The 10557-nt window shown below is 32.9% G+C and overlaps 1 protein-coding gene across 2 annotated transcripts; it reads left to right on the forward strand.

Annotated features, from left to right (window-relative positions):
• Positions 1-1002: 1002 nt before the first annotated feature.
• On the forward strand, positions 1003-9102 carry LOC133298626 (probable choline kinase 2). 2 transcript variants are annotated; one of them, XM_061497957.1, is made up of 11 exons: positions 2723-2792; positions 3318-3449; positions 3576-3644; positions 3684-4090; positions 4357-4478; positions 4669-4864; positions 5687-5804; positions 5899-5946; positions 6240-6340; positions 7461-7593; positions 8880-9102. In XM_061497957.1, the coding sequence occupies exons 1-11, from the start codon at positions 2723-2725 to the stop codon at positions 8987-8989; spliced, it is 1506 nt and encodes a 501-aa protein (XP_061353941.1). In that variant the 3' UTR covers positions 8990-9102. The 2 variants fall into 2 exon arrangements, with proteins under 2 accessions (XP_061353940.1, XP_061353941.1); XM_061497956.1 differs by adding an exon at positions 1003-1141 and having other exon boundaries at positions 2684-4090.
• Positions 9103-10557: the final 1455 nt, after the last annotated feature.

The raw sequence follows: 10557 nt of genomic DNA on the forward strand, positions 1-10557 counted from the left end.
CTTTTCTCCGAAAATTATTTGTAATATGCATAAAGGGTTAATTTTTTCTAAAGTTACTTTAGACAACTTTATCTAATGTTCGTCGAAACGACGTCGTTTTAAGACGGAAATCATGATATATTTGTAGTTTTAATTTATTTCAGGGTTATAATAGTCTTTATCATTCTAATTTTTAATTTTTCAACCTCAAAACGACATCGTTTCGGTGAACATTAGATAAAATTATTTAAAGTAACATTAGATACCCTTTTCCCTATGCATAAATTATTAAATATTGTTACTGACATATTACTATATATAAGTATAAACTATTTTTTACTATTAATATATCATTATTAAAATTAAACATAGATAGTTAAATTACGTTTTAAAAGATATATAATCAATTATGTCTGCTTTAACTAATAAAAAATATTATGTATATTTTTAAAGGGGAGTAATCATTTGATTCCAATCGAAGAATAAAATGTTTCACTCTTTATTTTTACCATTGATTTCCGTGTGCATCTAATCACTATAATTTATAAAAAATTTGAAATTAATTAATGAATATGATTTAATAAATTATATTTGTGAAGGACATGAAAATTAATTGTATGAATGAGGAGTAAAACTTTTTATTCCTATATGACAGTTTCCCATTTTTTCAAAATATGTATTTGGATAGTTAAATTATTATTATTTTTTTAGTTTATACTTTATACTGATGGCATCAATAATTAATATAACTATTTTCAAAACTTACAGGATAATTTCTAGAATTTTTTTTATCTATTTTTTGGTAACAAATTTATTACTTATTTTTGGTAGAAAAACTTAATTTTAGAAAGCAACAGTCTAATTATAACCAAATTTCCAAAATTCAAGAGTATCCAAAACGAAATTGTTGTAGGAATTCACCCTTTGTCAATGGCTGTGTTAAAAAAAACCCTTTCTATATATAAAACCCATTTCCCCAAAATCTCTTTACCGTTATTCTCTCTCTGCTCTCTCTCTCTCTAAACTACGCAATCTTTCTGAGCTGATTCCTCGCCGGCGGAGATATCTCCGGCCGCCGCCTCGCGGTTCTTCTCCGAGTCTTCCGTTCATTATTGCTCCAGATTCTTTGCGTGTTGGATGCGCGATAAAATTATCAGTTGAGGTTGGTGTTTTTCTAATTCTTAATTTTTTTTTTATGTTTTTTGTTCATTCCATGCGATGTCGCGAGTTTATCTGTTTTTGTGGTGTTTGGAATCTGTCTTTTGTTTGTTTTGGAAGAGAATTGTTGTCAGAAAATGATTTTGATGCGTCATAAAGTTGGAATGCAGTTATGATTATTTTTCGAGTGTTTTGTTTTTATTATTGTGTTTTAATCATTTGGGTCCTGAGGAGAATGGATTGTTGTGGAATTAAGGAAGTGATGAAACGTTATGCTCGGTATGGAATTGTTTGGATGGGAGAAATTGGTTTGAATAGAGATTATTTTGGTTTTAGTTCAGATTAATCTCCAGCAATCTTCACGCCCTCTTCAATGAGAAAGATGATGAGAGAAACTGCATGGTGTGTTCAATAGGGGAGTTGTTTGAACGCTAAGAAATAGGTTGGAAAGAAATGATTTTGATGGGCTTCTCGAAACTTGATTAATTTCATGTTGTCTTGGTTTACCAGTTTGATGTCTGGTTTTCTAGCGATTTTGATTGGTTACTGCATGTCCTTATCTATTCCGGTATCGGGTTCAAAGTTCTAATTTCTCTTTTCATGAATAGAGTTCGAAGTTTCTCTTGATTCTTCCCCCAATCCTTATCTCTCTTATTTTATGTTTATTATCCTTGGAATGAGTATTATACAATTTAGGCCTTTCTTTTTGACATGTTTTCTACACGGAAAATAATAAGATACTGGCCTTTTTGTTTACCAATTTTATTGCTGACTAATCTTAGGAATTTCTGATTTACATGACTCGGAAAGAGTAGTCAACTTGATGCCGAAAGCGCATAGGAAAGATGGCTGAACAGAAAATTGGGATACGATAAAAGAGTAACCCTCCTGTTCTCAATTTTTAATTGTCAAAATAACAAAATTCATCTCCTAAAATAAGGGTGTTAAGCACCCTTTTATAGACTAATTACAAATTGATCCAAAAATCAAAATCTAAAATCCTAAAAATAATAAAACCTCCTAAAATAAATATAATGGTAATTAACCTCTAAAAATAAATAAATAATTACAATTAAATCATGCCAAATGTGTTGCTTTCCCTTTTTTTGTCAAACAAATTGCAATCATATCTGCTGTTTCTTTTGGACTTGGATTTGATTGTAATTTGTTATATTTCAAATTACTACTTCTTTTAACAATTGGACCATATTTATTGGGCCACAATTCTGGTTGACTCTGGGCTTCCTGAATCAATGGTTGGGCCATGTGCAATGGGCCAACTGTAAGTGCATCACAATTGTTCCTTGATGATGCTCTTGAATGAAATACTTATCTGACAATATATGATTTCTCTCTCAACTGTGTCTATTTACTCTTGGAAGGAGGGAGAGGGACACCACTGCACCATGTTAAATTGTAGTTGTGACCAATAACATCTTGGATATCATTTTGATGAGTTGAATGGTTTTGTCGTCTTCTTTTCTTGGTATTATCCTTGCTTATCCATGTCTTGATGATATAAATAAAGGAGGCCTTATTTTTTCAGTAAATCCTTTCTCTACTTGGAGGTTTGGAGTCTTTGGCAATGAGTGCAGCTGAAGATCTAGTAAACAACACACCAGGTGTTGCTGAAAATCCTGTAAACCACAGCACAGGTGCTACAGGAAATCTTATAAATGACAAAGAAGGTGCTACAGAAAATCCTATAAAAGACAAAGGTGCTATAGAAAATCCTATAAATGTCAAAGCGGATTCTGCAGATAATCCTGTAATCAACAAAGCAGGTGGTGCAGAAAATCCTGTAAGCGATGAAGCAGGTGGTGCAGAAAATCCTGCACATGACCAATCAGATAGTGCTGTAAATCCTGTAAACGACCAAGCAGGTGGTGTAGAAGATCCTGCAAATGGCCAATCAGATGGTGCAGTAAATCCGGTAAATGACCAAGCAGGTGGTGCAGAAGATCCTGCAAATGACCAATCAGATGGTGCTGTGAATCCTGTAAACGACCAAGCAGGTGGTGCAGATGATACTGCAAATTACCAATTAGATGGTGCAGTAAATCCTGTAAACAACCAAGCCAGTGGTGCAGAAAATGTAGTGAATGACCTAGTAGATGTTGCAAAAAATCCTGTACATGAACATTCTGGTAGTGCTGAAATTCCTGTGAATGACCAAGCAGATGTTGCAGAAAATCCTGTAAATGACCAAGCAGGTGGTGCAGAAAATCCTGTAAATGACCAAGCAGGTGGTGCAGAAAATCCTGTGAATGACCAAGTATATGTTGCAGAAAATCCTGTAAATGACCAAGCACGTAGTGCAGCAAACCACCAAGCAAGCAGTACAGAAAATTCTGCAAACGACCAAGCAGGTTGTGCAGAAAATCCTGAAATTTACCATGCTGCAGGAGCTGCAGAGAATCCTGTAAACGACAAATCAGGTGCTGCAGAAAATGCTATAAATGACAAAGCAGGTACGTCAGAAAATGCTCTAAACGACAAAGCAGGTGGTGTAGAAAATCCTTTAAGCAAACAAGCAGATGCGACAGAAGATCCTGTAAATGACGAAGAAGATGCTGAAGAAAGTCTCATAGAAGATGAAGAAGATGCTGTCGAAACCCCTGTAAACAACAAAGTAGATCGCCTTCCCGAAGAAGCAAAGGAGATACTAAAATCATTGGCAGGTAAATGGGAAAATGTACTTGATGCAAATGCATTGCAGGTGATCCCTCTCAAGGGGGCAATGACGAATGAAGTATTCCAGATAAAGTGGCCAACTACAGCAGGGGAATCCTCACGAAAAGTTGTACTTAGAATCTATGGTGAGGGTGTGGATGTTTTCTTTGATAGGGGTGATGAGATCCGGACATTTGAATTCATGTCAAAGAATGGGCAGGGACCTCGTCTGCTAGGACGGTTTACAAATGGCCGTGTTGAAGAGTTTATCCATGCACGGGTAATCTTATCTTTCCTTTTTTATTTTTCATCTTAATATTGATACTACTCAAACTACCTTTGAGCAAATTGTTATTATCTGGTTCATGTATGTAAACTGTAGACATGATGCATTATACAACTAATGTTACTTCAAACTACCTACATTTTTCATTATTCGTCCTGCTATATAAATGATTTGTAAAATTTAGGCATTGCTTTTTTTGATCAAGCTCTATACAATTTATGAACTTGATGTGCTCATACATTCCATTGTGAATTTATCAGACATTATCAGCTTCTGATCTACGCGATCCGTCTATTTCTGTACTTATAGCGGCCAAATTGAAGGAGTTCCATGATCTAGACATGCCTGGTGAAAAGAAAGTCCATCTTTGGGATACATTGCGGTATGTGCTTTCTGAACACCCATCCGAACTTCACCCTTAAAAATGTATTGGAGAAAAATTTATTTATGTGAAAAGAGACCATTTATATATCTTCCTTATATAAACTTCATTCAAATAATTTTATTTCAACACTTCCATATTTTAAATACACACTGATCTTTTCTCTAATCTTTTTATTTCAATGCTTCAGAAATTGGCTTAGTGAGGCCAAACGTATGTCTTCCCCTAAAGAAGTTGAAGCCTTTTATTTGGACACAATTGACAAGGAAATCTCTATTTTGGAAAAGGAACTATCAGGCGCACACCAACAGATAGGATTTTGCCACAATGATTTACAATATGGTAACATAATGCTTGATGAAGAGGCCAATTCTGTGACCATAATAGTGAGTTTCTCTTTGTGCTAGTTGGTGAAATCATGATTTTGTTGCTAACACCTTTGTGGGGAACCATTATAATATTTAATTTTCCATAGGATCTGCTTTAGTTCTATTTCTATCATAACAGAGTTGCCGGTGATATCAATTTTTTCTTATATATTGATAAATAGATTTTTCCCTTAGTAGTTGCAACTTAAATTTACTATTAAAAGTCGCGACCCTATTTCCCCCTTGAATTTAATTGTACCAAAATTTAGAGAAAAATTATATTTGTAAAAAGACCAGCTACAGAAGGCTCTGATGTATGTCTTAAAAGTGATTGATTATATTTTAAGACCATCAAACCTGCACTCCGCTCCCCACCCCATTTTGGCTTACACAGCCCTGACCCAAAAAACCAAAATAAAATCATTATAAAAGAATAAACCTTTTTATATTTCTGGCAGGAATGTGGGTATGAGACTTTTGAGTTGTCTTAATTATAGCTTGATGAACGTTGTTGGTTTCTTGCTAAAACTGTATTCTACATTTTAAGGTTAAATTAAAATTTTAAAAGCAAGGAAATCTTGAGAGATAAGGGAATCTATTTGATTGATGACAGATGTGATAAGAAGAAAAGATTGTGAATGATGAGGTCTTGGATGCGATCACCTTTCTTCTTCTTTGTTTGTTTTATTTATTTTGAACATGGCTAAAAGGATGAGAAACTGAAGTACTCATAATCATCTAGTTGATCTTTAGTTAGTTATATTTTGCCAAAATTACATGTCTCAAGAGATCAATGGATCATAGCCAGCAAGTATTATTTAATGCCACCTTTTGTAACAGGACTATGAATATGCCAGTTATAACCCTGTAGCATATGATATAGCAAACCACTTCTGTGAGATGGCTGCTAACTATCATACAGATGAGCCTCATATTCTGGACTACAATAAATATCCTGGTAAGAGATTATGTGGCTTTTTGAGTTTATTCTCAGTCATTCATTTTATTATGTCCATAAAAGAGACTTTGGTTTGGCTGGGTTGTCTTGACAGATTTTGAGGAGCGTCAAAGATTTGTGAAGGCATATTTGAGTTCCTCCGGTAATGGATTTCTTTAAAAATCTCTATATTGTTAGAAGATTTTATTGCATGGTTGTCTTATTTTTTATTTAACATAGATTCATCTTCTAGTGTAAAAGAGGAATTGGTGTTTGCTTACAATTTACTGACATTGATGATCTGCTTGGAACAACCAAGTTGTATGGTCTAAATTAAACAAATAGTGCAGATCAATCATCAATATACCCTTGTTTTCATCACCTATGTGAGCATGCATCATCTTAAGAATTGGAATTATCATAATGTGTTCCTGAAATTATGGGACTTGAGCACAGGTGAGCAACCTAGTGAAAGTGAAGTGGAGCAGCTACTTCAAGAAGTTGAGAAGTATACACTTGCAAATCACCTATTCTGGGGCGTTTGGGGAATAATTTCGGTATCTTAACTTTCTCACTTTAGATTTAGTTATTTTATATCAAAGCTCCTAGTCACTCTAGGATGGGTGTCACTGAGTCCTATTGGAGAGGGAGAAGCTATTCAATATACCTGATTTTGTGCACCATTTCCATAAACAGAAACATTGGGCTACTAAGAAAACAGTAGTGCTGAGTTCTAGAAATCCAGTGTTTCATTTTATGGAAGGGGCATCCCTCTGGAAGCCAAGAGGGTTGTTTTCACCCATGTTTTTCTTTGTTTTAATCTAAAAGTATTTATGTAACTTTTCTCGGTCTCAATGAACCCATCAAATCTTCAACTTCTGCCCTTATTTTGGGACATTGGAATCATTATGCTTTCCTTTGTCTTCTGGTTGCGGACTTCCTTGTATGCCTGTAACATATGTTTCAGTAGTGTCATTATGGAAACATATTATTCCTTTTACCCATAAGTTTTTGTGGATTGGGGAATAAAAGTTGTTATATTTATGGATCGATGACCAAACTGGAGTTTCATTATTGACACAAATAGGTTGACCATAATGCTATGACCTTTCCGAATAAATATTTTTGTAATGACTAAACTTTTGAACTAAATAGCAAATTAGCCATAAGGGTCCTTCTAAATAATATGTATTTTTCTGGTTCATAGAGCATATTTTCTTTCTAAATTTTTAATGTTAGGCGTCTCCTATACAAAGTGCTTTCGGTTTAAAGAAAGCTTATATTTTATTTTTTGAAAAATTTAAAATTTGAGCCTTTTTAGAATTAAAGTTCAAAGCAGCTTATACTTCTTAGCTTCTCTAAAAAGTGTTTTTCATGAGACAAGCACTTTTGGGTGTTGAAAGTCCTATCCAAATGGGCATCGTGACAAGAAATACTTGCACTTTGTGCAGATCAGACGTGGGCCGTACATGTACTGCATTTGAGTTTTTAAGTGCTTCTCCTATCTGAGCTGCACAGATTTCGTACTCCATGAGCATATATGAAAACTTCTCCTTATTCACTATTAGAAGTCCAATGTATATGTGAATAAGGAGTCCAACGTATACCATATACACAGTAGTAATAGGTGTAGGAATTTTATTCTTTATTGCCTTATCTTTTGATTACCTTGTTCAGGCACAAGTAAACAAAATCGACTTTGACTACAAGGAGTATGCGAAACAGAGGTTCCAAGAGTACTGGGCAAGGAAACCTTATCTCTTAATAAGCTCCGAGGCACCTTCTCCTTATAATGTGCCTGAGGGTACAGGTATTTAATTTAAGTTGTTTTGTATTACTGGTTTGTGAATTGAATCGATAGATTGTTACTTACAGAAACGGATAAGATTCCATCATGTTCGTCAATTTTGTTGTATGATTCTTAAATATATGATGAGGATCGAGGTTTTGACTTAGAAACTGTTCATTAATGATGAGCAGGAGAGTCTTGAGCCTGATTCTGTTTTGGCATTACTAGTCATTACAATTACAAATAACAAAACCATGTGCTTCTAGAGCTAAATTAATGCTATAATCGTTTTAAGGAAGATTTATGCTATAATTAGGCTAGTATTCTCTTAAACATTATTTATTACTGTCCATTTATTAATTATCAATATTCATAAAAACTCTTTTTTGTTTACCCTAAGTGTTCGCATCTAATAAAATACCAATGAATGTCTTTCTCACATGCTAAAATTAACTAAACTTGTATTGATAGTTGGGATAGGATATTATGCATATCTTTTTTCATCGTTACTCTACCTACTCCTCTCCAATACCATTAGATCACAGTCTTAACTAACCTTCATTTTTTCTCTTTCCTCTTCAGATTATGATCTAACGGTGTTGAAGAGGGGTAGATAGAATAGACATGGAAAAATTTGGCATAATATCCTATCCTTTTATAGTTCTAGGTCAAATTTTAAAAAAGGATAAATAACAATAGTGATAGGGGTCAACTTTTTTTTAAGTACATTGATAGGGTCAACTTTATCACGTTCTATTGTAGAATTCATTTTCTGTATAGAATAATAAATATTTCGTAGTAAGATTAATGTGGAAGTTGAGTTATTTTTACTACTTTTTTTCCCCTCTGCACTCCCAGTAATTAAGAAGATAATAATTTAGTTAATTTTATTTATTAGTCTTTTCTTCTCTTAATCGAGCATAATACTTGTTAAAAATGAATGAATGTTGTTTATTATATTTATATGTTTCTTTACTTCTATTACCTTTAATTAACTAGGAGGGATTTTGATTATAAGATATTATAAGAACTACTATCATAGTAGTAGGTTTTTCTTATTCAAGAGCGTTAAATAAAATTTATAACAGAATCTTTCTGTGTCTTGATTGTGCCTTTTAAGAAATTCGCAGTTCATCATTGTCAGTAATTCTTCATATTTTCTATTATCATCCTTTTCTGTAATCCACTAAATAAAACACAGCAATAGGGCACCTGAAAATGTCTTTATATATCTTTTGAACCAAGGTGTCATATTAATTCAATGCACATTATTATTGGTATGCTATAGTCTGAGAAATTGTTTGCAGGAGACCTAGCTTCGGCATTGCCCACCAAAGGATCATCAACGAAGAACTCTGGTATCTTCAGGAAGATGAAGAGAGTTTTGGGTCTCGGCTTGTTCAAGTCCAAAAGCTAGAGCAAGATTCCTGCTAACACATTTTTCTATTTTTACCTTTTTCTTTGAGAAAATTGTAAAATGAGAAAAATTATCAAGAAAAGAGAGACATAAGTAATGTACTAAATACATTATGGTATTATATTTTATTCATTTTTTTGTTTTTTTTTCATAATCTCAAAATATCAGTTTTAGTTCAGGTCAGAAGTTCAAATACACATCAGATTATAAATGTAATATGATTGCAAGGTTGAATCCTTTGCCAACTAAGCCTTTTTTTCTTCCCTACAATGATAGTCGGTAAGGAAGTAATGAATCTAAAAGTCTCAAAAAATGTAGACAAAAAGTTGAAAAATAGAAATGTTCAATTTATTTTACCTAAGCCATTGTAAAGCTTTCATTTTTATAGAACATTGTGCCATTAAAATAATTAGTGGGCAGGCTTAAGAACAAGGGAGGACTTGAGTTTTAAAAAGAATTGCTTAGTTTAAATGATAATTTTTTGTACAAATTTTAACAATGAACCTGCAAATTTATTACCGATAAAATTCTTCAAAAACCTACTATTTTTGTTCATCAAATAGTTAGTTTTATTTTTTCAAAATTCTGTTTAGTGAACTTACTTTTCTATTGTTAAAATTTACACTGAAACTTGTCACGTACGTATCTATGAATAATGTAATTTGTTACAAAACATGTATAACTTGTTAAAATTCTCTGTCTATACATAAAAACAAATAGAGTATTCTATAATACTTATATGGTACCTTTGTCCAATTGATGGCGATATTAAAGATTTATAGATTTTTGTACATGAATATGAATGTTATCCGTGTTAATTTTTATTTATCATTGGTGTATATTTATTTTATAGGATTAATATTTCTCTTACATACACAAATTTACACACTTCCATGTCTGTACAAATGATAAAGTTATTTATCTCTTGTTTGGAGGAGAAAAATGAAACCCTTATTTTATACCATTATCTAGTCTTTTTTAAAATAGATAAAACACGAAAAATAAGCTAAGAAGACGAATTGGGATTTATACGAAAAGCCTAGTTCTTAAAAAACATAAATCATGTTTAGAAATTCAACGAGTCTTAATTTTTTTTTTGTACAGTATCAAATAACCCTAAAATGAAATTAAATGTAAAATTATGATATTACCACTCAAAATAAAAATAAGCCTAAAACCCCTCATAATCGCACAATTTACGGTTCATGGCCAATTATAGAAACATCATCCTCCCTTGTTAATAAAAGATACACCCTCAAATTTGTTTCGTCTTTACTTATACAAATCTCTTGAGGAGGTCACTTTTTTTTATACTACATCAACAAATTTATCAAAAGTAGAACTTATAGATAAATTTATATTTGTCATAATTCTTCTTAATCAGCACAGATATAAAATCTTGAGGTGTGTTTACCGCCTCTTCCTGGATGGACCCTGTTCCGGGTTTATACATCCGGATATCAATAGTCAAGGAAAAGAGCTGGTAGAACTCGGAGGGGGTTTTACCCGCAAAGGAAGCCAGCCATCCAAAATACTATATCCCAAAGTGGATCCCACCACGATTACAT

This window comes from Gastrolobium bilobum, unplaced genomic scaffold (assembly GCF_033153095.1).
Source record: "Gastrolobium bilobum isolate Gb01-03AN ecotype WA unplaced genomic scaffold, APGP_CSIRO_Gbil_v1 utg8741, whole genome shotgun sequence".
Classification (NCBI taxonomy): Eukaryota; Viridiplantae; Streptophyta; class Magnoliopsida; order Fabales; family Fabaceae; genus Gastrolobium; species Gastrolobium bilobum.

Bases quoted from the DNA above. Each gene is read 5' to 3' on its own strand.
- LOC133298626 (XM_061497956.1), top strand. From the start codon at position 2,723: ATGAGTGCAGCTGAAGATCTAGTAAACAACACACCAGGTGTTGCTGAA. The intron at 4,865-5,686 runs GTGAGTTTCTCT...CTTTTGTAACAG, and splicing joins CCAATTCTGTGACCATAATA to GACTATGAATATGCCAGTTA. The intron at 7,594-8,879 runs GTATTTAATTTA...AATTGTTTGCAG, and splicing joins TAATGTGCCTGAGGGTACAG to GAGACCTAGCTTCGGCATTG.